The sequence below is a fragment of the Sinohyriopsis cumingii genome, chromosome 15, assembly GCF_028554795.1.
Source record: "Sinohyriopsis cumingii isolate HCF-2022 chromosome 15, ASM2855479v2, whole genome shotgun sequence".
In the NCBI taxonomy this organism is placed as follows: domain Eukaryota; kingdom Metazoa; phylum Mollusca; class Bivalvia; order Unionida; family Unionidae; genus Sinohyriopsis; species Sinohyriopsis cumingii.
Genome location: NC_142975.1, coordinates 32,934,530 through 32,962,318, shown reverse-complemented (window position 1 = coordinate 32,962,318; position 27,789 = coordinate 32,934,530). Strand labels below are relative to the sequence as shown.

Genomic DNA, 27,789 nt, shown 5'->3' with positions numbered 1-27,789 from the left:
AGAATCTGGTAATGTTCCGTTTATCGATACTCTGGTCATCTCCTGTACTGGATGTCCAAATCTTTTAAAATATTTCGAGCATTCTCCCATTCCAAGAAAACTTCCGGGATAACATGCATCCATATCAACCGAGGTAATCTCCTTATAATTGTAGCTGGTATTCCATAATCCACCGTGTCCGTGTTCGACACAACTCGATATTATATCATAGCCGCCAACCTTCCAGGCTCACAATTAGTGAAAATAGGGATAAAAAATCGTGAATTTGGACACAAATTCGTGAAAAATACCACGACAATAACTCCATCCACTCCGACCGTCAATACTACACTATATCAAGTTCGCAAAATAAAAATAAAACACTACATATATGCAGAAATATTTATTTCTCAAGACATGATACTGTGGCAGACTTGAACTTCCTCAATTGCTTGATCGTAAATTTGTTTTCTAAACAGTTCCGACTTCTTGCCTACTGGTAGATCTTGGGGACTAAAATTGTTGACATATTTTCTGCAGCTAAGGAGGCCCTAAAGTCTGTCTTTTTTTTTCCTCACTAAAGAAAATACTCTTTCACTGTCACTGTTGCTGTGAGGAATGCACAAGAGCTGCAGCATTTCTGGTTCTTCCACAGGAAAATTTGGAAGCGATTTTCTAGTCCGGGAACATAGGTCAGAACAAATGTTTAGCATGGTCTCCAGATGATAAAGGTAGATTGTGTTCGACACAAGAAAACTCACAAATAATGCTTAAGCGTTGGTAGCCTGCGGGTCTTCGACCAATGGTTTAAAATATTCCAGAGCTGAAATCTGCGAATTCTTAATTTTCCCAACTTCTACGTGTTTTTTGCAACCGACATTCTTCCTCACATCGTTTCTGCGATGGCACACTGAGTGCAAAAAGCATGAATGAATATCAATGTTTAATGTTAGAATGCACGGCCAATTTTTGATATATTCCAAATTAAACTTCACTTTGTGAGTAATACATTTCTTTTTCCTTGGTGGTGAAGACATTTTCAAAATCTTACATGCGATGCTGAACGGTAACTCGAATCAGTGTTTTGACGCATGCGCGGAGCAAATTTCCGGTTAGGCCCTAGTTTCTCTCAAAAGCACTTGTAAAACTACTCTTATACATATAGATTAAAATAGACTAAAATGCTTGCGACCGGGCCCACTGTACTAATCGTCTGTAGATCTACTAATATCGTGACCAGCGGTACCGGACCGTTTCGGCAACTGCGAATATCACGACTAACGCTTAACGGGAAATCGGTTATTTTATTAAAGATTTAAAATAATTGAGGATCGGAAAATTCGTGAATTTTTGTCTTACGGCGTGAATCCGTGAATCGCTGAAAAAGTCGTGAAATTCACACCAAATTCGTGAGGGTTGGCAGCTATGTATTATATCATTGAGAAAATCAAACCTCGTAGGCTTCCACGAATTTTTCTCTCTAGCAAAATAAGCCGCGAAAGATGGAATCGTAAAACAATTACTGAACAACTTTTCATGCATGCCATCATCCTGTGTGTATTTCAACGCAAGATTTTTCATTTCTTTGTGGAGAGATTATGCACGATAAATATCTTCATTAGGTCGTACAAATTGATCATGTGTTTGTGTGTGTGTGTCTCTGTGTGATGAGGATTTTTAACGTAGCTTGTAACAATTTTTCAGTCATATCGCTTCGATATCTGCAGTGTGGCAGTTTATAGTGATGTCTAGCACTGGGGCATTATGCCGCAGACATATAGTATGATGTCCCACCCAGTCACATTATCCTGACAACAGGCCGACCAGTCCTAACACTTACTTCTTAATGCTGACGGCCTAGTGAGGCAGCTGTTAGTACCATTTTTGTAAGTCTTTGGTATGACTCGGCCGGGGTTCGAACAAAATTGATCATAGTTTCCATCATCGGAACTCTGAAACAACCATACTGTTACAGGATCGTTATTACTTATTTTGTAAATAAAATCAAACATATCACCTTGGTAAAATTTAACAGTTAAATTTCGTTGAAATATTGTTACTGCATTAGTCCACGCATGCTCATTATGATCAATAATGTCAATCGAAGCTCCTTTCTCTTTATATTTTGATTCGTACAAAATCTCAGCTATTATCATTTTCATGATTATTGGACATTTTAGTTTCTTTCCTAGCTCAGCGATATCTTTGACAGACTCTCCAGTGTCTTTAACTATTTCTACCCAATCATTTATTATTTTACGTCCTTTATCCGTTAAACCATTTTCACGAGTCGAAATAGTAAAATGTTCCATTACTCGTTCGACTACATACTTTAGCCTTGTCAATATCATCGGTTTTAGATTAGTAACGCCAGGTTTATCATTTATCGAATATATTGCATAAATAACCGCGATTACAGGATCCGCTAGTTTCATAATACTGTTAGTCAATACTAGTCAACATTCTTGGTTTGGAATTTTTCCTCAATGCGGCGACTTTTTTCATTTTGAAGGGCTGGGTCCTTTTTGTCACGGAGAATACAAATATCTTCTACTTCCTTAATAAATTTTACCCTGAAAAAAATATCTTTGATTGTCGAGATAATTAATAATCGTCACGGCTCGTTGGCCATTCATTGTAGCATTGCTGACATCGTCGACACCATCGGTGTGGCGTATGATTTTAACTGTTGACCACACACGAGTTGCACCATCGTTACTAATTTCTTTCTTGGCGCCACGAATACTTTCAATCAGAGTTTTCTTCGGATCAACCAGAGTTCGTCTTCGACGGTCAGGGAATATTCTGTCAAGATTAAATTTATCTTTAGCAGGCTTATTCTTAATCGCGTATAATATCTCAAACTCATTTATATTATAATTAAGACAATTATTTAAATTGAATATATATATATATATATATATATATATATATATATATATATATATATATATATATATAGAGAGAGAGAGAGAGAGAGAGAGAGAGAGAGAGAGAGAGAGAAAGATAGATAGAGATAATGATAGCATCTTTAACTTCTTGTAAAAAAAAAAAGGCGGTGTAAACGATTTCTGCGGATATCATTTACAAAGTGTACGAAGAGCGAGTTTAGGACCAAAACCATGTTTGAAGTGTGGTGCTGGAGTTAGACGAGAAAAGCAGTTGGGTGTGCAATGTAGTGGTAAATAATACAGAGAGCTGAAAAGCTATTATGATAACAAAATAACACCGACACTAATGACAAAGGTCTAATAAATGCTGAAGAATATATCGCTAGGTTTTCAAATAATCATTTAGACAAATAATCATTTCGACAACTGATATTATATAAATGGAACAAAAAGAGTTTGTGAAACATCCTATCATCAAGAATTATTAAGCTTCTCGTGATGGTATCATCAGACACTGTCGACTAAAAGAACCAGTCGGTTACGTCATTAATACTGGGTATCTCACATTCAGTACTAGGGAAAATAAAATATATCTTTGTCATAAATTTATGTACGAGTGTTTCAACGGAATAATCGAAGAATAACTTCTGATCAATCATATCAACGGAATAAAACTAGATAACTTTTTAGATAATTTGCAGGTTGTTACGCAAAGTCAGAAGTGTAAATTTGGAAATATTGGTAGATGCAAAACAATTACATATAGGGGTTAAATCTATAAATACAGATAATGGGAAGAAATGATATTTCAATCAATGAACGCAGGTAGCAAATATTGTTCTAAAAAATATAAACAAAAAAAAACTTTCAGTATTTTTTAAGGGAGATAACTCTGTCTCTCTCCGGTAGGGTAATTAAGTAGCTATCCCGCTTGTTCTAATATTACATTATTACTATTTATTGAATTTTTATTTGTAATCATTCAGTAATTCATTAAGATAGAAAGGTTATTATTCATGGTTATTGTTCATTCTGATGTCTCTATCGTTGATGGGGAAACTTCTGTAATTACTATATAATATATATTTCCGGAAGTTTAACCTGTCACAAGAATATCGAGATTGAATAATTATTTATTTATTCTGATACCTACGTGGTTGGTGTGACAAGGATAACATTTCAGTATTATTGGAGGTAGATAAATATGTCAAACTAAAACTCTCTTCCGGCAGAGTAATTATGTCGTTACATCGCTTGTTACTGTAAATGACCTCAAGAACATAGATAACTCTGTATCGTATCTTTATCCAACTGAGCTTAATTTTTTTGTTATCGTAACTAATTATTAACCATCTGTGTGATAATTATTATCAGTGAAGCAACACAATTTTATAATAGTTCAAATTAGTAGAAGGATATTTTATCTTTCTAATTTATCGACAAAATCAAGGCAGAAAACAGAGGTCAAACACGCCGTGACATGTACAATACAGCTAAGCTATTTTTAGATTTTTAGGTAAAATGCTGTATTTCAATCTGCAAAGTCAAGGCAAATATATATATATATATATATATATATATATATATATATATATATATATATATATATATCACAGGATGAAGCCGGGTTGGGACTGGATTAGGGAAGACACCAAAAGCAACTGCGTTTACAAGATGTTTACTTATAAACGCAATTTAAATATTAACAAATCTGACACCATTATAAACAAAAAGATATGGAAAATTATAAAGTTCCTAACATGGAACTATCAACAACAATTAACTCAACGAGAAAAAACTCAAACATGAATTTAACAAATGGAATTTCTAAACAAACGTGAATTAATTCCTATCACCGATCAACAAAATAAAAGTGATCTACACCCCAATATAAAGAAAGTCTTGAATATATCGTTCATACAACGATATTGAAATGCATGTGAATTTGAATGTATCGTTCAAATAACGATTTAGAAGAGAATGTAAATTTGAATGTATCGTTCATATAACGTGCACTGTGTTAGACGGCTGAGCAGTGAATGTTCTATTTTCTAGCACAGTAGGTAAAGTCGGTGTAAAGTCCAATGAATTTGCAGTAAAAAGAGTACTGTTAGGGGTCACAAGCGCTGGTGAGACTGTTTCCAACGATGATTCTAGCTGGCTGGGACTTCCGAACGATGTTGTGGCGAATTCGGGTGGGTGCTGGGTCACTGGTGCTAGAGTGGGCGTTGGCGACGTTTGGTCGGTTGAACCGGAATCAGGCGTAGGCTGGATCACTGGTGCTAAGGTAGGTGTGGTCAAGGTACCTGTGGAGCTCGTAGAAATCGTTTGCGAGGTGGTCAGTGGTGGATAAATTGTCACAGGCGATGTATAGATGGCTGCTGCACCGTCTAGCAGGAGTGACTTCGATGGAATAAAGCGGTTTTCGTGTTGAGACAGTGGCGCTGTCGCTTCTGGGGTTAATGCGGCGTAGCTGGGCGGTGTAAAATCTGATGGCCTTAAGAGCTGTGTGGGAATTCTGTTCCTTAAGTTGTAATTATGTGGGATGACACCTTTATTCGTGATATCTTCCCTTCCTTGTAATCTCCACCAGCTTTTATGCGGTGATTTGTCTCATAAACTCGTTTCCAAACCCAACGGAGAGAGAGAAAAGGAGGGAAGTTCAGTACTCTTGAAAGAGGTGTCACTTGATGATGAAGATGTGGCTACACCTGGGGAATTGAATGTACTCGGGGTCGACTGCAAAGAAAGAAGCTTTTTGAGTTTCTGGCTAGCAAACCTTATTGAAATACTCAACATATAAAATTACATTCCAATATCAATCTACATAAGCTTAAATTGCGGATATAAGAAATACATATAAAACTACAATATTATTTCACTTACCAACATCACACATTTGTATAATATCTGCCGTTTAGAATATAATACGGATAATTAAATATCGAATAAATTGACGATAGCAAAAGAATCTAAAATTCAATATTTCAGACCAATATCGTAATTGAAATATATGTTACTGAATTTATTCTAAAATGTCAACATATTAAACTCTATTATTTAAAGAGTATTTAATTTCTAAATTAACTATTACTGAGTATGAAGTTGGTAGCGAACGTTGCTTTTACTATAACCAATAATATAATTATAAGTAAATATGAGTTCTTCAAACAATTAAACTTTCCAATACATTATATTAAGGAATAGCAAAGAAATATTAAAATAATCTAATGTTTAAACATACTGATGTTAGATTAACATCTTAACACTAAAAGTTCTTATAACACTAAAAAGTCTTATACTATGAAAAATTGTACATAGACGATTATCTTACCTGCAAAGACAGAAGCTGTTTGAATTTCTGACTAGCAAACTGGCGTGAGCCCGTGACTGGGGCTTTATATATCAGTTTCTTAAGACAAAGCCAAATATGACCATGAGCCTAGTTCTTTTGCGTTGGCCAGAATCTCAAAATGAGGCTTCGTAGTCTCTTACAGATTATCGTCTGGGTCTATGTACATTATTACGTAGGTACTTCTGCAAGATCAGCGCAGTTGCCCTCAAGAAATATCTTTGGAATCTGTCTAGTTCATCTATTTACGTAACCTAGCGAATGTACTTTTTGCTGACTTTGAGATACAGGGCAATGTATGTATAAGACGGTTCGTATTTGATCATAAGAGCGCAATCATTGTTAAATAGTATATAATTATAATACCGAAATAAATAGATTTAATTTCAATATATTTTAATAGAAAATTACTTTCAATATAATTTAATCAAAACTTACTTTTAATACAATTTAGAGAAAATTTAAATCTTGTTACTTGTACTAAAAAATTCTGTCCTAATATTCCTATCTATTTTATGCAGGTATATCTCGATGAAAGGTCGTTCAAATTTACTGTGATAGCTAGTAAGCAGCTACCACATGTCGACACCGAATGGTATTGGCGAATTCCAACTTTTCAATAGGGAATGGACTCTGACCCTACACCCCAACATAACTGTCCAAATGTCAAAAATGGTGTGACAAGGGCCAGAGGAACCTCAGACTAGGAGCTGCTGGGATGTTAACTAGCTGGTGTACAGTCCGGTACATCATAACAGCTTTTGCTTGTTACCGGATTTGAGGCTCTTCTCATCCCAAATGTTGGAGCATGGTGTTGACAAGGCTAGTTCGCAGATAATCGCCAATAGTTGACTGTGTCGTCCTAAGTTCTACTGCATCAAGTCTGGCAATGCTTGGTAGATGAGTCACAAACGGTCGACGAATACTCCAATTGTATATGGCACTTTCAACATATAAAAATAAAATAAAAAATTCGAACACCAACCAGTAGGACATGCTTTAATTTGGGCAGATTCTGATTTGGATATGTTTTGATTTGGGTACATTTTGACTTCAGTTCACCTTAACTTGGGCATGTTTTACTTCCTTCCATTGACCGGTCTTACAATAAGTTACATCACCCGATATTTGTGTTGGGGGGGGGTGTGATGGGTCTTACCGCCCCACTAAAGGAGCTGTGTAGCGTGTTTTATTGTCGACGAACAGTGTAACGAAAGTCAAATTTTCAGGAATATCATACACAACTGGCAACCAATAACGACGCTTTTCGACAAAGTAAAATTATAATGTTTTTGTCAGACTTTACTTACCCTGATGTCTTTCTCTAATAAATTCAAATTCTCTCAAAACAAAAACAACATGAGATGTGTCTTACATCTGAGGACTATCTGTAGTCTACAGAGAAATAGGAATTTGAATGAACTGAAGAAAAAAATCAAGGATATGAAGTTTCTATTTAAAAAAATCCACTAGCCGTTGTCATTTCAATTAACATATATAATTTATAATTTGATCATCACGTGGCAGAATAAAATGCAAAAAGTGTAAAAACTATTTCCTTGAGACAGATAACCATTCAAATTTGATTAAATTTTTTCTACGTGCAGAGAGAAGCTGTAGAAACACAATTTAAGTTTAACGATCGTAGTGAAATGAAATACTTAATAACAGTAAATAGGTGAATGAGATCAAATAGACATATACATGTGAAAAATATACCTAGTCTACAGAAGCACCGAATGTTTCAATATGGAGAAAAACCAATTAACTGTGAAGTGTGTTATCACTGTTGAGTTGGACTTGGAGCATTTAGTTAAAACTACACATGAAGAACATACTAGAGAAAAGCCATTTAAGTGTAAAGTATGTGATAAAATATTTAGTCACCGTGGAAATTTAAATCAGCACATGATGCATACTAGAAATAAAAAAACATTTAAGCGCGAGGTATGTGTGAAACATTTAGTCGATCTGGAAGTCTAAAATAGCACTTGTCTATAGCAGAGATCGACCAACACTGTTAATTGTTAAAAATAGCACGCCTGTTTATAGCTCACAGACTCAGCTGCAGAATGTAGGACAAATAAACCGGCTTTTGTACTACAATATAAATGGCGGATCATGTTGAAGAGATTGCATCTACGCCTGAAATGCGAAAAAATCACGGTGCTACAAGACACTGTTGTTTGGACTTTGTAACAGTGATAGTAGATATTCAGATCGTGAACATATGATGCGTGTATTATGGAATCCATTTCTGAAACCGAAAACAAACCTCGAGAAGTGACATAGATCTGCAGTAACATTTCGTAGGTGGGAATGAACCGACGACGCATCACTCAGACCCTATCCCAACAACACATACACCAAATCAGGTTCGTCATTTACATCTATTTAAAAACTAGAACATGTTCGATTAACATCGGGGGTGGGGGATGTTTTTAATCAATAGATGTGCTAGTAACGCTAGATGTGCTAGTAGCGCAAAGCCTTTCAGCTCTGTGACACAGGGGCGGAACCAAGAATGAAACGGAAGGGGTCTAGAAAAATAAATAAATAAATAAAAAAGTACACAAGAGCACAAACGTTAAAGAGTTTATATAGACATACACACACTGAAATTAACAAGTACGCATAAGATTTATAGAACTGAGTAACTTTATAGCATAGTTTAGAACTGACCAGTTATATATAGGGTCCTGCCATGAACTCAAGATATCAGAAGAAGAAAAAAATCTTTGCAATAAATTTTCAAATGTTATCCTTGCAAGTGTCTAAATAATGGTGGATTACTACAGGCCTGATATACAAAACGGAACAAATGCGTTTATATACAACAACAAAAAACTAATAGTGGGACACATGGGGCATGATTTATGTAGTACCAAAACGTGCAGTTTATATATTACATATTAAGACAATGTCTAATATTCAAAGTTTTCAGGTTGAGAGATTGTCTAGAAAGAGGAAACGCCAACACAAAGGGCCACAACTATATCTAAGAAGTTACTAATGTAAGTGGCAGAGATAATGGTGTCTTTACAAGACAACCTACCACTTCCAAAATCATCAGATTCTGAAATTCTCCCTAACAAGACACCAGATCATCTAGACCCAAAGGTAAATGGCAGCTTATTTAATATGTAGGAATCTTTATTCCGATATTTCATTTTAAGGATTAAAATAAAAACATGAGTAAACAAACTTTTAAATCTCACACATTCAAACTTCAAGTGTGACATGTAACATATTATGTCTTTTGATTCGTTTTGTAGATACCAGAAGAGGCCATCATGTATAGAGCAACCCTTGTTTGTGATGCTGGACACAAACTACCTACTATTGCAGTGGTGTGGTTGCCAATAAAATAGAAATGATAATCACAAACAATGATTCCAAAATGGTGGAAACTTCCTTAAAAAAGACAAAACTTGTATCACCAACAGATTTAATTTTGATATTCTAAAAACATGTATTCAATTCAGAATAAATCACAACTGAGAATCATGTCAATCACTTCATTATATTTATGCTTTTACTGTCATATATATATATATATATATATATATATATATATATATATATATATATATATATATATATATAGTATCTGGTCACAATTAGCTTTAAGTTTTTACACACTATGGATATAAATTTTCCATTGTTGAAGGCTGTAAGGTAAAATCAATAAAAATGCAGTTTGATACCATTGTTTTGTATTTCCTTACACATCTTATATTATCAAGAACCTTATTTTCTTATGAATGTTCATAGAAGTGAATAACTGACACCAATATATAATACATGAACCCACTGTAAATAAAATAAGTCGTTGTAAAATTGTTCATTCAGTATCTGCATAATTACGTTTTTGTTGTCCCACTTTTGCAAGTTAAATTTAAAATGTGGAGCACCAATATAAACATACACAATATCAACTGGCATAAGTCGCCTGGAGATTCTCATTTCAGTATATTCTGGCATCAGGGTATTATGATGAAAGTTTATCAATTTTGAACATAAATCTTTCCAAAATTCAATATCGGGCAATACTCTTTCTACAATCATTCCTTTTGAGGACCAACTGACAAAGTCACAAAAGTCTACTTCACAAAGTGCAATCTGCATCTGTACCTGGTAGTAATATTTATGCGATTTCTTAAAAAGGTGGCCTACCATTCATAACATTATAACAAAGATTGTTTCTTTTATTTGCATTAAGTTCATCTACACATAATGGGTCTTTTCCTACTAAAACAAATGGACATTTTATCTCAGCTTGTAATTATTGATGCCCTTCCTAACCCTACATGTAAGACCTCGACGCTGATATTTATGTTGTGGGCGTCATGGTCTTAACAGCCTAAATGAAGGCGCTGTGTAGCGTGTTTTGATGTCAACTAACATTGTTAGGAAAGTCAAATTTTCAGGAATATTACTCACAATTGACAACTAAAATAACAACGCTTTTCTACAAAGTAAAGCCATATTGTTTTAGTGAGACTTTACTTAATCTGGTGTCTTTTCTCTAATAAATTCAAATTCTCACAAAAGATATGGACCTGTTTTCAAGTTTCGTTGGCCTATATTTCAGTTGGCTGGAAAGCAATGAAAGCAAGGAATGATGAAATCGGGTTAAGTTAAAATATTATTCTTTAACGAAATTAATAAAAATACATTATGCCTATCGGAACTCTAAGCAACGGTTCGTTCCGTTCAAGAAACATATTCCCCACATGAATCTACGTAAACATACTTCGGCATAACTCGACTACCGCTGCATAGCAACAAATTCAAATGTATGTCAACGGAGCGTGAAAATGCGTCCATTTGCTAGTATCATATTTTCATTCTGGTAGGATAAAGACAGCACAGTAAGTATGTTAACTGCGCATAAATTAGTGGAAGAGTGTCAATATTGGCTGCCAAGTGTGTGAGATGTTCCTGAAACTTTTATTACTCATTCCGATTTCAACATCGAAACACGCTATACAAGGCCGTTATCTGGATAGAAAGAGATAGTACTAAATCAAAAACAACATGTGCTATGTCTTATATTGTAAGACTAATGTCATTCCCTATTGTTTACTTACATGTAAATATTTTTGTATGTTTGTATATTTATGAATAATACATTACATGGTGATAAAATATAGTATGAAAATTACAAATATCTAATTGAGTAACCCATAATATTAGTACAGTAATTATTCTCTGACACTGCGACACAGTTATCCTTCCATGCTTCCCCCACCCCCATGACAAAATGATAAATGGCAAAATATGCTACATATAGAAGTCGACATGGACTTGACGAGTTTTGGTTTGCTGTTCGTGCAGTGAAAATGGTTGTTTAAAGATGGCAGTTTGTTATTTGCCTGAAAAGAATGTTACAATAACAAACTCGTAATAACGTTACACTTACAGTACGGTATCGTAATGAAGAATTTACTTACATTTTGACTAATTCCTGATTCTTTTTTCCGACAACTGCCAATCCACGACATTCAAGCCAGCGTTTCAACTCACAAACTAAATGTTCTGAACTTCGGAACAACGAAATGTAGCTCCTGGGACGTCATTCTCTAGCGTTATCGAATATCTTCTGAACTAGACCAGCAAGTTGTTCTCCACCTTTTTTTTTTTCTTTGACTGGCGGCGGAGACCAACGTTGTTCTGCACCAGTCGTGCTGAGACGTCCGAGCTATGTCACCTCGGATGATCGGACCGCGCGCTATTAATTAATAAATTTATTTAGACAAACCTTTGTATCCAGACGGTAAGTATAATCCCTCTTCTAATGATCCACAGCGTTAAATCCTTTAGAACACACACTTTTTTTAGTATAAATCCCTGTCAGAACAGAACACCTGTGTATTCATCGGCTGTTGACCTCAGATTTGAATTACCCACGCATGCGTGTAAAGCAGCATCACCACGAGGTAAAACTAACGCGTGAAAACCGTCTAGCGAGGCGTAGATCACTAGGAATTTACTGATGCTTGGGTGGGAACTGTATCGTTACGGCAGAAATTTAAGAGATAGACAGAGAGAGAGAGAGAGAGAGACTTCATGTCAGAAATGTGAGATAGAGTGAATGATAAATAAATTGTGAAACGACTACAAACTGTATTCAGATGTGAAGATATGCTACACAATAATAATAATAATATTAATTTATTATTATTACTAGTGGTAGTATCTTCAATCATATTTAATAACATTTACAATGGTATAAATGGATTTTATGACATACATACATATCTACATATTAATACTTTACATTACTTATAAGAAGAACATGATTATTATGATGAATATTATTAATAACATTTGCAATGGTATTATTGAATACATACATACATACATACATACATACATACATTACTTATAACATGATTAGCAAGATGAACTTTATTAATAACATTTACAATGGTATTTATGAATACAAACATACATGTATACATACATATATACATACATACATACATACATTACTTATAACATGATTAGCATGATGAACTTTATTAATAACATTTACAATGGTATTTAAGAATACAAACATACATGCATACATACATATATACGTCTGTTATAATTTTACACCATAACTTATAACATATGGATAATGTTATATTTTGATCAAAAACAATAGTTTCTTCTTCCCTTCTGACCACTGGTCTTTAAAATTCCTTGATAATTCTGTCCTATGTCTCTTGATCCGTGGAGGAATGATACTTTTCAATCAAACGTGTGTTTGCTGATTTTTCGCCTCGGTATACTTGGTCTCCCATTTCTTCAACCAACCATGACCAAACATTAAATACAGCACTGTATGTTCTGAAATAAAATAATAATAATAATAATAACGATCCTTTTCATATGAAATATTCCCCGCACTGCTGGTATCAGACCATGTACATCCGACTCACTTCCCCATTTCCTGTTTTGACTGCACATATAAACTTTCTCCTTCATACTTTAATCCCTCCTGCAACAAATCGTTACTTATAACATGATTAGTATGATGAACTTTATTAATACATATATACATACATTATAAATTGACATGTGAGTTAGCGATAATTTTGTTTCTTTTGTCAAATTTACGTGATAATTTGTGTATGTGCGAGATGTATATGTCTGGGTTCTTTATTCTTGCTAATGAGCGGAAATTCTGATAAGAGTTCCTCGTCCTTCAGTACTCTGACAAAAGTCTCAATTTCCTTTCTTCGTGAAAACTTTGATTTTCCTGTCTGGAAACTTTCCAATTCGGAGACTGTTGTAGAGTATATTTTATCTAGAGCATGGCCAACCCCACCAGCCAACTTGCTATGCCTGTCCAAAGTGGCGTCACTCAGCTGATGACTGGCCGATCGTAAGCTTTCTATAAAGATAATAAAAAGTCAGCATTAATATTTTAACCTCCAAAACTAACATTATGTGATAGTTTTCAAATTAATGAACAAATAATATATTAGACACCAAGAAATCATGTTAAAGTCGTATTTCCACGAATTACAAAATACTGTACTGCATATACTAAGACTTCATATATTTATTTAAAAAAATTCTTCCAGTTTAAAACGATTAATTATAATTCCGTTATCAAATGATTTACCTTTGAACTCCTTGTTCAAATATTCATTGACTAGGTCAACCTCATCATTGTTTCTGACACCTCCTCGAAGATTAACTGTTCTGTTCCACATCAAGTCTTGCTGCATTCTCTCTGATACGCACCCAGATAAGTCTGCAAGAATTTAAATTGCTTTGTTACTTAGGACTGTTTTCTCATTGTTTAACTGATTCTTATACAAATTTACTGTTACTGACCCACAAATGAAATAAAGATGTTATATACTACCGCAGAATGATCACACTAAATTAAAACTATTTTCTTCAGAATATTTGATATATGCATCTGATGATTCTGATATAGTCCTAATCAGGGCCGGTGCTACCATATAGGCAAACTAGGCAGCCGCCTAGGGCGCTGATTTCAGGGGGCGCATTTTTTTAAAATATTTTTATAATTGTTTATAAATGTTGAAATTGATATTTTTTTTGGGGGGGGGGGGCGGCGCCAGAATCTAACCTTGCCTAGGGCGCCAGATAGTCTGGTTGGGTTTGACGCCCGCCCTGGTCCTAATGGGTATTCAGCTGTCACTTCCTTGATGCTCCAAAATTATATTAAATATAGGTGACTTGTTTTTAAATAAATGAACCGATAGAATCTTTACTGTGGAACTTTTGTAACATCCAATTAAACACTTGTCGTAACTTTTATAATTTATTTTCACATGGCATTTTAATATTTTTTGTACAGTAACCTTAAATCAAACACTAAGTACGGCAAAAAAAGGACCCCAAAAAATATAAAGCAGGAATTTTTTTAAAAATTACTTTATGAACAAGTAAGCATTTAGTGGATTTTTCTTGTATGTGTTTTATCATGGATAACCATTTTGTTCTTTATAGTCACTGGGATAATGAACTAATATTGAATAATTACAGTAATAAAAGTCTTCAATATAGGTTGTTCCTTCATAGATGTTAGATGGAGTTAGCTTGACCTAATTAACATATAAATACATTAATGCTCTGAAACAAATATAACATGGCTTACTTGTAATTAGATTGTGCCCCAGGATAAAGTATCTTCTGTGGTTATTGTTGTGGAATTTGACCGTGTCTTGCTTCCAAAAGGACACCATTGATGGGCCATCATTTTCTCTGACAGCATCTCTTCTTACTTTATCTTCCATCCCTCGGATGAGAATCGTCTTTGTATACTCGAATTTACGGTCAACAGCCTTTTCACTTACAGAGTCTTTCTTGCTCTTCCTTTTCTTAGATTTCCTTCTTGACATCTTTTTGCAATTTTCAGAGCAAAACCATTCCTCGTCTGGAAATGAAAACACATGTATCTTACATAAAAATGAGAATATGAAAAAAAATTATAAGTACGTCAATATGACCATTGATACTGATTTTGACTAAGTGAAGCACATTGGTACTGATGTTTATCACTTGTGCAAAAAAATAGAATACGGATAATTCTGAAACAATAGAATTTCCATCATAAAGCTGTACAAAACAAGCTATAGATGTGTATTATTTTACCTGAAGCAGTAGTATTCTTTTGTGAAATTCTCCAGGTGATGGCACCAAGCCCTCCAATCTTTGTACAGGATTCCCAGCATTGGATCTTGCATTTTGAGCATGTATGTGTCTTTCACAAGACAGGCCATCCCCCCCAGCGCACTATGGGATACACATGATTATCATCTCTTCTTGGAACATAATCATGCAGCCGCTCCAGTATCCTAATAACACCTGCGGTTGTTGAAGGATTTTCTGGGATCACACCAATATTAAACTGTGAAATGGAACACAGTTTAATTACTGTACTTATGCCAAGCCTTTATAACAGAGTATGCAGTTAAAGCGTTTGAGACAAAAAATAATTTTCTCCACTTGCTATTGTTGTATTTTTGCCACAAAATAAATACGCACATTCTCTTACTTTCAACCTATTAGAGTAAGAAAAGAAAAACAATTGCAAATCTAAAACTAAGTGCACACATATCTCCTCAGATCGTAAAAGTACATTTGTTTAAACTGCTTCATGCAAACTTTTAATCCAAAACACGGACAAATCGTAGGCACTAGCATAACAATGTTGAACATTGTGATGTTTACCCCAACCCCTTGTATTATACATGTATTTATAAGTCTGTAAGTGGAGCCAGGTAAGCTTTGTTTTTCCAAGTGCCTAAGTTGGCTAATCCTCTTACGTAACCCAGTCTTTGTTTGAGCTCTTGAGTGGAAATCTGGCGGGAATCTTTGTACATGGGAACACGTGACGTAGACAACTTCAAAGAGCCGGAAGCCGACAATGGTGGCGCTCACCAGATAATATGTACTTTTGAGAGAGTGACGTATGTAAGGTGAAGTAGTTCACATTTAAAACATGCACAGTGGAGAGAATGTTTGCACACCTCTATGCTACATTAATGTAATGTGGATGATATTTCTTTTGGATATTGTACTTTTGGAAATGTTACATGATTTAAGCACACTGCTAACTAAAATGACTGCTCCCTTGTGTTAAAAAATCAGTCTGAATTAGTCTAAAGTACACTATACATAGCAGCTATTAAAATAGGGAAAATGAATTTTGCCAGACTAGACAATACCAGCTTCTGAAAGTGCAATGAATGAATTACCAAATATATAAAATGTAAAAAAAGTTATCGGCTCTTTTTTATACAATTTACCTCTGAAGTTCAGGAAGTGAAAATGACCAAGTAGAGCTAGCACTTTTTTGAAAGGTGCACATTTGAAGTAAGGCCAAGCTGTATACTCTACAACCCATAGTATACCCATCAATCATACACCAAAATAAAGGGAATTAAAGGTTCTTTGCATTATACCTAAGATATACAAGGTCTTTTTTAAATAGCCAGTATAACCAGTGAGGAAAGCCGGGGACATTCTTTTTCTTTAAAATCCTAACCCTATGCAAAATGCGAAACTGTATAGCGCCACCTTAAAGAAAACAAAAAAATGTTTGCAATTATTTTTTTTTATTTTCATATAATTATGTATGATGTTCTGAATAAAATGGTACATTCATATTGATGTTAAGCATGAAAATAAGCTAATTATGATCATTTTTCTCTTGCTTACATAATTTGCCATGAGGTATGTTTGTGTGAGTAGTGACCTTAATTATGGGGAAATTAGAAGACTTAGAATATAGGAATAGAGTCAACTTAAATTTAAAACTGTTGCAATAAGTGACAGAAATATATGGTGAAAATGTTTCTTTTCATTTATTTGCAATGAAATAAAAAAATAAATGAAGAGAAAGTGAATTCGCTTCTTCCATATTAAACAATAGGCAAAATTTTACACTTTGACCTTTGACCTTTATGAAGCTGATGAGTTACCTCCCTTTTCTAATTGTAAAATTCATTGTTGATATCTCAGAAATAATTCTGGCTAGTTTCATGTTCCTGTCATTCAGCATAACATTGGTTGCTATGTTTACAAAATGTAATGTGCATTCTTAAAATAGCTCACTTTTATCATGGGGGGGGGGGGTAGGCTGGACTTGTTAGAGACTCTGACACTCATAAATACTGTTCTGTGTGGAAAAAGGCAGGAGAATTATTCATAAGGATTGTTTTGATGCTTGCGACTTAAATGTTTCAGCCATATAAACATAATTAAATCATACAAAAATAATACCTACATCTTCTTTATGGTGGCGCTCACCAGATAATATGTACTTTTGAGAGAGTGACGTATGTAAGGTGAAGTAGTTCACATTTAAAACATGCACAGTGGAGAGAATGTTTGCACACCTCTATGCTACATTAATGTAATGTGGATGATATTTCTTTTGGATATTGTACTTTTGGAAATGTTACATGATTTAAGCACACTGCTAACTAAAATGACTGCTCCCTTGTGTTAAAAAATCAGTCTGAATTAGTCTAAAGTACACTATACATAGCAGCTATTAAAATAGGGAAAATGAATTTTGCCAGACTAGACAATACCAGCTTCTGAAAGTGCAATGAATGAATTACCAAATATATAAAATGTAAAAAAAGTTATCGGCTCTTTTTTATACAATTTACCTCTGAAGTTCAGGAAGTGAAAATGACCAAGTAGAGCTAGCACTTTCTTGAAAGGTGCACATTTGAAGTAAGGCCAAGCTGTATACTCTATAACCCATAGTACACCCATCAATCATACACCAAAATAAAGGGAATTAAAGGTTCTTTGCATTATACCTAAGATATACAAGGTCTTTTTTAAATAGCCAGTATAACCAGTGAGGAAAGCCGGGGACATTCTTTTTCTTTAAAATCCTAACCCTATGCAAAATGCGAAACTGTATAGCGCCACCAATGGTAGGCTGGACAGTACATGGGGACACACAGACTGACATTTTTATGATTGACAGTTCGATCAAATGACCAGAGTCCGTCGCCATCCAATCGGGATGCGTTGTAGGTGGGACTTGATTCGAGAAACTGGCATAAGACTTGTACAAGCCTGAAATTCGTCAGTTGGTGTTTAAGAGTCGCAGTGACACACACTCCGTTAGCCATTCGTAAAAATTGGCGGAATTTAGGAAATTCATGAAATAGCTTCGATCAGGTAAGTTTGATGTTACGTTGATTCTGCTTGATACGACTGCTGTTAATTGAAGAGAATTTGTCGTATGTATACATTTTACTTGTATTGAAGTATGAATAGTTAATTATGACCTTAATATTTTGCATTTTTTTCATGACTTTAGCTAGTACTTTTGTTTACGATTGATTACGATGTTGATTCGTTGCATCATTATTCATAATGTTACTATGTACACCTTGTTTGTGAGGCGAAAATGTTCTCTTCTTTCGCTAGTAATATGTGTGCATATTATTTCGTGGATTATTACGTTTACGCCCTTTTGAAAGGACGATTTGTATTTGTGAAGAATTGTATTGCTCGCTAGCCGCTATAAGAATTAATATTGTAATTCTTTGCGTAGTTATATTTTGGTAGACAAGAAATTTGTTTACGTAATGATAGATTTTGCCATTGAGTAACGGATTGCCGTTTATCACCATTTGAATGTGAATATTGTGGATTTGGTACGCTTGTGTAGGAAATATATATAAATATATATAAATATATAGATAGTCATATTACTAATCGTAGTAATATTTTAGTACAATCATATTTGAAATATTTTGTATGTATATACTGATAGGGCTCAGTATGTAGATATTTGAATCCTTTGTGTGATTGTGTTATGGCGCCATTTTTGTAAGCGGCGGAAGTGTATGGGAATTTCGATGTGTGCGCATGCGCGACCCAAATGTCCCGCCTTAAACTGATGGTTCAGTTCAGTGACGTAGTGTGAGGGAAGATTTTATAACCCTATGCTAATGCATTATACCTTTCAACAGGAAGCTTTCGGGGGACGAAAGAATTTCAGAGAATTTCGGGGGACGAGAGAAGTTCAGAGAATTTCGGGTGACGGTGAGAGATACCGAGTGAATTTCGGGTGACCTCAAGGGATACCGTCAAGGGTTCCGGATACTAGAAGAGGAACCGGAAGTCAAGATAACGGCAAGGAACAAGGATTATAGAAGAGGAAGCGGAAGTGGAGATCACGAAAGGAGAGAAAGACAAGGGAACGAAGAGATTAGATGAGTAGCACTCAAGAAGGGAAAAATCTCCTCACACTGTGAACTCAAATGATGATCAAAGGGATCATTGGGTGAAAGAGAGACATTGATTACTTTAAATTCTTTTAAATTTCATTTATTAAATTGTTATTGTTTAAATTTCATCTTTGTATTTCTTTTAATTTAACTGTCGGCATTGCTGACTGGGGGCTCGTAGCCATAAATATATTTAGTCAATAAATAATATAGTGTCCAGAATTAACCTTCTGAATAAGGACCAGGGGAACTTCTCATAATTCGTTAAAGTCTATAAGAAGAACCCCACCCCTAGACAACCACTACACCCCCACAGTGGGCGCTTCGTCCGGGATATGAATTAGACATATATATTATTTTGGGACTTAAAGTTATTGGTAGAAGTATTAGTGAACAGTGTGAGATATTTTCCATTCTTTGTATTTGAAATTTTGTGATTTTCTCATCTTGTATTTTTATTGTCATATGTGCAGGCTTTGTAGATCTTCCATTCATAGCAGTACGTGTGAAGCAGATATCGAACAAATATCTTACCTGAACGAAACTAGTTGTTGTCGACAGGTAAGTATTTAAACTGGTATTACAAATATCTGTATATTGTTTGAATTTTGAGACAAAGTATCACTTTACATTAGTATAATGGCTACCGAACGACAAATGATAAAGGAATACCGCGCCATGGGGTCGGAAGATCTTGGATACGAGGGAGATCGCCTGGCAACCTTTATAGAAGAAAGGATCAAGGAATGGAAGGCCGAAAAAGCAGCGGAAAGAGAAGCCCAGAGAGAACTAGCCAAGATAGCAGCGGACCAAGAGTTAGCCAAGATAGACGCGGACCGAGACGCCCAGAAAGAGCTGGAGCTAGCCAGACTCGCTCACACTCTGGAGATGGAAAAGGTCAGAGTTGAAGCTAGGACCAACGGACGGGACGACGCCAGTACAAGCTCTGGAACAACCGGCCGACCTTTCATCGACCACCGGATAGTCCAGATCAACATGTCACGCTTCAATGATAGGGAGGAGGCTATTGACGATTTTCTCGTCCAGTTTGAGAAACTCGCACGCGCTCATCAGGTCCCTGAACAGCACTGGGCCATTAATGTCTCAGCCTTTTTGCAAGGTGCAGCTCGGGAAGTCTACCACGGCTTAACTGCAGAAGAGGCTGATGACTACACTGCCCTCAAGAAGGCGCTTCTCTGCCATTACCGGCTGACCGCCGAGACTTACCGGAAACTTTTCCGGGACTCGGTGAAAAAGGTAACAGAGACCCACTCTCAATTCCACAACCGTGTTCGAGGTTTATTTGAGAAGTGGATGAAAATGGCCGAAGTCGAACGCACGTACGAAGGGCTACGCGAGGTAATACTCAAGGAACATGTCCTGGGTACTTACCGTCGCGAGTTGACAGTTTTCTTAGCAGAAAGAGAACACCGGACGCTCGAAGAGATCGCTAACATGGCGGAGCGATACGAGCAGGCGCACTCGAAGAGTGGAGGTTCCGGGGTTGCTGACCGACCCCGACCCTCTGAGTCGCGTCGTATGGGGGAGGTTGAGCCGGCTGTCCGTAACCGTCAGGGCGACGGGAAGGTCGAAGGGGCACCTACAGGTAGGGCTGCCGCCTATCGACCTGGACAGGCCTCACCCACGAAACCAGGACTTGCAAGTCGGCGAGGGCCGCCGACATGTTTTAATTGCAAGCGCCTGGGGCATTTTGCCAGGGACTGTCCCAAGGGCAGGCAGACCCAGGTGAATGTCGTAGCTAAGAAGGAATGTGTGCCGGAAGCGAGTCGCAACCCAGCCAACCTTGCGGCCGCAACTGTCAATGGTGAAGGCGCCACCATCTTGTATGACACTGGGTGCAGCGTCCCCGCGCTTGTCGACAAGAAACATGTCAAGCCGGAGGACTATACAGGGGAGGTAATAGAAGTTCAGTACGCGAACTGCGCGCGTGACTCATTACCAGTAGCTGTCATTGACCTCGATTCACCATACGTGAAGGGGAAAATTGAAGCTGCTTGCTTGGAGGGGCTATCACATGACGTCATATTGGGTTGCCGTTATGTGTTACCCCAGCCGAACCCCGAAACCTGCACACCTATGCCAGTGAGTGCCGTTGAAACCAGGGCCATGAGTCGACAGCCGAAACAAAAGCCAATCCAAGTTACATCGACACCGGTTAGTAATGTTATTCCAGCGGAGTTAAGGAAGCTGCAACAGGAGGACGCAACTCTGGCGCAGTTGCACAAACACGCAGAAGCGGGAACAGAAAGGGAAACTCCGAACGGCGCGGTGAAGTTTGTCTACAAGAAGGGAATCTTGTATCGCCACGCCAGGAAACACAACGAACACTTCAAGCAAGTCGTCGTGCCAAAGGAAAAGCGTTGCGAAGTACTGAAACTTGCACACGAGAGTCTCATGGGTGGACACATGGGAATTGCTAAGACGCGTGACCGTCTTGTAAAAGAGTTTTACTGGCCAGGGGTCCAGGGAGACGTAAAACGGTTCTGTCTCTCCTGTGACAAATGCCAGAGAATGGCACCGAAAACGGATCAGCGACCCATCCCTTTGGGGAGTACGCCCCTTATCGATGAACCATTTAGACGTGTTGCCATGGATTTAATCGGACCGATAAAACCCGCGTCTGCGCACGGAAATCGATATATTTTAACGGTTGTCGATTATGCTACACGCTATCCGGAGGCCGTTGTGTTGCGTAACATTGACACGGAAACCGTCGTGGAAGCTCTGTTTGCGATCTGGTCAAGAGTCGGAGTGCCCGACGAGATCTTGACCGATCAAGGAACACAATTTATGAGTCGTGTGATGGCGGAGGTGAATCGTCTCATGTCGATTAAACACCTCATGACTACACCGTATCACCCCCAATGTAACGGATTGGTCGAACGGTTTAATGGGACCTTGAAAAACACGCTCAAGAAATTGTGCGAAGGCCGCCCCAAGGATTGGGACCGGTATATTCCGGCCATGCTTTTTGCATACCGGGAAGTACCGCAAGCGAGTTTGGGGTTCTCTCCCTTTGAACTCTTGTACGGGAGAACCGTACGCGGCCCAATCGCCGTACTGAGACAGCTGTGGACAGACGACCACGCTGTAGAGGAAGTACGCACTACCTACCAGTACGTCGCGGACTTGCGCAACAAACTGGAAGAGGTTTGTTCTCTCGCGCAAGAAAATCTCAAACGAGCTAAGGCGCAACAGGCGAAAAATTACAATAAGCGCGCAAAACCACGTCAGTTTGAGGTAGGGGACAAAGTGTTGTTGTTCTTGCCCCAGGAACACAACAAGTTGCAAGTTTCCTGGAGGGGTCCATACGTCGTCACCAAGAAGGTCGGAGGTCAAACCTACCGGATACAGCTACCGACGAAAGAGAAATTGTACCATGCCAATTTGCTCAAGAGGTACCGGGAAAGGGAGACCGCCAGCGATTTTGTTGTCGCAGCGATAGTCACCGAGGATATCGAAGGCGATACGGAAGGTGCTAACACTGTCTCGAGCTGTCCATTAACGAGGGCCGAGACTCCGTCGGACGTGGAGTGTGACCCCATGTTAACTGAAGGGCAGCGGAACGAGATAGAGACCTTGCTGGCCGGATATTCCGACGTGCTAACAGAAAAACCCGGGAGGACGACGCTTGTCGAGTTCGGGTTAAAGATGGTGGACGACCGACCAGTTCAGCGTAAACCCTACCCCTTGCCCCACGCGAAACGACAAGTTGTAAGGGAAGAAATCGAGCAGATGATTGCTCTGGGAGTAATCGAACCTGCCGACTCTCCGTACAGCTCACCAGTAGTCTTAGTGCAGAAGAAGGACGGTACCCATCGGTTCTGCGTCGACTACCGGAAGCTGAATCAGGTGACAGAATTTCAAGTTGAAATGCTACCTGACCCCGAACATATCTTCGCTTCGGTCTCGAAAGCGAAATATTTTTCCAAACTGGATTTGTCCAAGGGGTATTGGCAAATTCCGGTAAGGAAAGAAGACCGACCGAAGCTTGCTTTTGCTACTCCCGACGGGACATACCAATGGTTGGTGATGCCGTTCGGGGTACAAAACGCGCCCAGCGTCTTTACCAGAATGATGCGGAAGTTGTTGGAGCCCTTGCGCGATAGGGGTGTCCACAACTTCATGGATGACCTCTTGTTAGCTACAGAGACATGGGGTGAACACCTCGCTCTGTTAGCTGACGTTTTGGAGCGGCTACGTCAGGAGGGCTTGACAGCCCGCCCTTCCAAATGTCACCTTGGTTTCAGGACATTAGACTATTTAGGACATACCCTGAGCCAAGGCACGCTGTCTCCAGAGAAGTCGAAGGTGGAGCAGTTGAGAAACGCCGCACGCCCCACCACGAAAACGGAAGTGAGGTCATTCCTGGGACTGGCCGGATATTACCGGAGGTATGTCGCTAATTTCAGCGCGATTGCGGGCCCGTTGTCTGACCTAACAAAGAAACGGACCCCGAGTAAGTTCGTTTGGACAGATGCGTGTGAGCACGCATTCCAAACGCTAAAGGATAGACTTACATCCGACGCAGTTGTTCGTCTACCGGACTTGGATAAAGAATTCGTTCTGCGCACCGATGCATGCGACACGGGACTGGGAGCAGTACTGCTCCAGGAGCATGACAAGACGCTTTTTCCTGTCGCATACGGCAGCCGGAAGTTGTCTGCTGCCGAGAAGAATTACTCAGTATCGGAGAGGGAATGTCTCGGAATCGTGTTCGGCATATCACGGTTCGAGCGATACCTATATGGACGTAAGTTCATATTGGAGACCGACCACCAACCACTCGCCTATCTGGCGCAGGCAAAGTTGTCCAATGGTCGATTGATGCGATGGTCGCTGTTTTTACAGCAGTACCAGATACAGATCAGATACGTGAAAGGATCTGAAAACGTAGGCGCAGATTTCATGAGTAGTAGCGCCGAAATGATATAGATCATTTGTTATATTTTCGTGTTCATACTCAGTTTAGCATTTAGTTCATTTTGCTGATTTTGTTCTTTATATCGTTGTAACACTTTTGCTTTTGTAGTTTGAGTAAATAAAATCCTGATTTTATTCTCAAGCGTGGGGGGATGTGATGTTTACCCCAACCCCTTGTATTATACATGTATTTATAAGTCTGTAAGTGGAGCCAGGTAAGCTTTGTTTTTCCAAGTACCTAAGTTGGCTAATCCTCTTACGTAACCCAGTCTTTGTTTGAGCTCTTGAGTGGAAATCTGGCGGGAATCTTTGTACATGGGAACACGTGACGTAGACAACTTCAAAGAGCCGGAAGCCGACAATGGTAGGCTGGACAGTACATGGGGACACACAGACTGACATTTTTATGATTGACAGTTCGATCAAATGACCAGAGTCCGTCGCCATCCAATCGGGATGCGTTGTAGGTGGGACTTGATTCGAGAAACTGGCATAAGACTTGTACAAGCCTGAAATTCGTCAGTTGGTGTTTAAGAGTCGCAGTGACACACACTCCGTTAGCCATTCGTAAAAATTGGCGGAATTTAGGAAATTCATGAAATAGCTTCGATCAGGTAAGTTTGATGTTACGTTGATTCTGCTTGATACGACTGCTGTTAATTGAAGAGAATTTGTCGTATGTATACATTTTACTTGTATTGAAGTATGAATAGTTAATTATGACCTTAATATTTTGCATTTTTTTCATGACTTTAGCTAGTACTTTTGTTTACGATTGATTACGATGTTGATTCGTTGCATCATTATTCATAATGTTACTATGTACACCTTATTTGTGAGGCGAAAATGTTCTCTTCTTTCGCTAGTAATATGTGTGCATATTATTTCGTGGATTATTACGTTTACGCCCTTTTGAAAGGACGATTTGTATTTGTGAAGAATTGTATTGCTCGCTAGCCGCTATAAGAATTAATATTGTAATTCTTTGCGTAGTTATATTTTGGTAGACAAGAAATTTGTTTACGTAATGATAGATTTTGCCATTGAGTAACGGATTGCCGTTTATCACCATTTGAATGTGAATATTGTGGATTTGGTACGCTTGTGTAGGAAATATATATAAATATATATAAATATATAGATAGTCATATTACTAATCGTAGTAATATTTTAGTACAATCATATTTGAAATATTTTGTATGTATATACTGATAGGGCTCAGTATGTAGATATTTGAATCCTTTGTGTGATTGTGTTATGGCGCCATTTTTGTAAGCGGCGGAAGTGTATGGGAATTTCGATGTGTGCGCATGCGCGACCCAAATGTCCCGCCTTAAACTGATGGTTCAGTTCAGTGACGTAGTGTGAGGGAAGATTTTATAACCCTATGCTAATGCATTATACCTTTCAACAGGAAGCTTTCGGGGGACGAAAGAATTTCAGAGAATTTCGGGGGACGAGAGAAGTTCAGAGAATTTCGGGTGACGGTGAGAGATACCGAGTGAATTTCGGGTGACCTCAAGGGATACCGTCAAGGGTTCCGGATACTAGAAGAGGAACCGGAAGTCAAGATAACGGCAAGGAACAAGGATTATAGAAGAGGAAGCGGAAGTGGAGATCACGAAAGGAGAGAAAGACAAGGGAACGAAGAGATTAGATGAGTAGCACTCAAGAAGGGAAAAATCTCCTCACACTGTGAACTCAAATGATGATCAAAGGGATCATTGGGTGAAAGAGAGACATTGATTACTTTAAATTCTTTTAAATTTCATTTATTAAATTGTTATTGTTTAAATTTCATCTTTGTATTTCTTTTAATTTAACTGTCGGCATTGCTGACTGGGGGCTCGTAGCCATAAATATATTTAGTCAATAAATAATATAGTGTCCAGAATTAACCTTCTGAATAAGGACCAGGGGAACTTCTCATAATTCGTTAAAGTCTATAAGAAGAACCCCACCCCTAGACAACCACTACACCCCCACAAACATACATCAATACAACGAACAGTACATCGTTTGAATGAGATTATTGTTATTATCGTGATAGGAGAATGGCTTTTAGTATAAATATCAGGCAAGTACATACTACTTCACTTTTCCGCCTCGATTTGGACCAATGTTTGTGATCAATATGATGACAAACAAGGTCCGCCAGTGGATAGAGGCATGGGACATTTTCAGTCAGGATTCGAAACACCACAGCTTCCATTCTATCCCCGGTCGCTTGTATCTCCTCTCGAGAAGGAAAATAAGTGGACATTGGTAGATCTACAGCTCTTCTCACATCAGAGGCCTCCTTGTACATTATGGTGTTCACTCTGTTCATTGCTATATATGCTAAGGCCCAAATTATGTACTTGTTGCCATGGTTCCTAGTATGATGCCTTGCCTTTAACTGTCGACCAACATTGTTCCAGCAAATAGTATAGCCTATTTATGGTGTGAAATTTAAGAAACTAATTAAATGCTGTGTTTAATATATGTCCGTGATTCACTGTACTATGATTTATAGTAAGTATTGAAATGTATCATTCTTCCACGGATAAAGAGACACGGGACAGAATTATCAAGGAATTTCGAAGACCCGAAAGCATAATTCGCTGTCTTGTTGCTACGGTAGCATTCGGAATGGAGATCCAAATCAGCGATGTAGATATCGTTATTCTTTGGGGATGCCCAAAGAGCATTCTGAGCTATTGGCAAGAGATGGGAGATGTGCCAGAGATGGGAGAAAAGGTTATGCTTGTCTCCTACCTTACAGGACAAGCATGATGAAGACAACAACAGATGAAAACATGATAGAAGTTGCGAAAAATCGTCAAGTCTGTTTAAGAAGAAAAATTCTTGAGGCATTGTGGATCCCCGAAATTGTTAAACTTCCCGATGGCCTAAAAGAATGTTCCGCGGGAAGTTGCAATATATGCTCTTGCGGCAAATGTAACTGTTGTGTAAATTGTTGCAACACTTGTCAATGCAGTGATCAGAAGGGAAGAAGAAACTATTGTTTTTGATTAAAATATAACATTATCCATATGTTATAAGTTATGGTGTAAAATTATAACAGACGTATATATGTATGTATGCATGTATGTTTGTATTCTTAAATACCATTGTAAATGTTATTAATAAAGTTCATCTTGCTAATCATGTTATAAGTAATGTTAAGTAATGTATGTATGTATTCATAAATACCATTGCAAATGTTATTAATAATATTCATCATAATAATCATGTTCTTCTTATAAGCAATGTAAAGTATTAATATGTAGATATGTATGCATGTCATAAAATCCATTTATACCATTGTAAATGTTATTAAATATGATTGAAGATACTACCACTAGTAATAATAATAAATTAATATTATTATTATTATTGTGTA

The 27,789-nt window shown here is 37.6% G+C and overlaps 2 protein-coding genes and 1 long non-coding RNA gene across 3 annotated transcripts; 1 reads left to right on the top strand and 2 right to left on the bottom strand.

The window, feature by feature from the left end:
• Window positions 1-4,532: 4,532 nt before the first annotated feature.
• Window positions 4,533-12,127, bottom strand: LOC149781523 (uncharacterized). Its single transcript, XR_016414734.1, has 2 exons — window positions 11,679-12,127; window positions 4,533-5,609 (listed from the first exon to the last, which is right to left on the bottom strand). It is a non-coding gene; the product is annotated as an uncharacterized LOC149781523 (long non-coding RNA).
• A 793-nt stretch (window positions 12,128-12,920) lies between these two features.
• Window positions 12,921-15,123, bottom strand: LOC149781522 (uncharacterized). The gene is made up of 3 exons (XM_089935606.1): window positions 14,852-15,123; window positions 13,844-13,975; window positions 12,921-13,609 (listed from the first exon to the last, which is right to left on the bottom strand). The coding sequence occupies exons 1-3, from the start codon at window positions 15,093-15,095 to the stop codon at window positions 13,329-13,331; spliced, it is 657 nt and encodes a 218-aa protein (XP_089791732.1). The 5' UTR covers window positions 15,096-15,123; the 3' UTR covers window positions 12,921-13,328.
• Window positions 15,124-20,138: 5,015 nt separating this feature from the next.
• On the top strand, window positions 20,139-26,388 carry LOC149781521 (uncharacterized). The gene is made up of 2 exons (XM_089934980.1): window positions 20,139-25,018; window positions 25,819-26,388. The coding sequence occupies exon 1, from the start codon at window positions 20,139-20,141 to the stop codon at window positions 24,414-24,416; it is 4,278 nt and encodes a 1,425-aa protein (XP_089791106.1). The 3' UTR covers window positions 24,417-25,018; window positions 25,819-26,388.
• The last annotated feature ends 1,401 nt before the right edge of the window (window positions 26,389-27,789 follow it).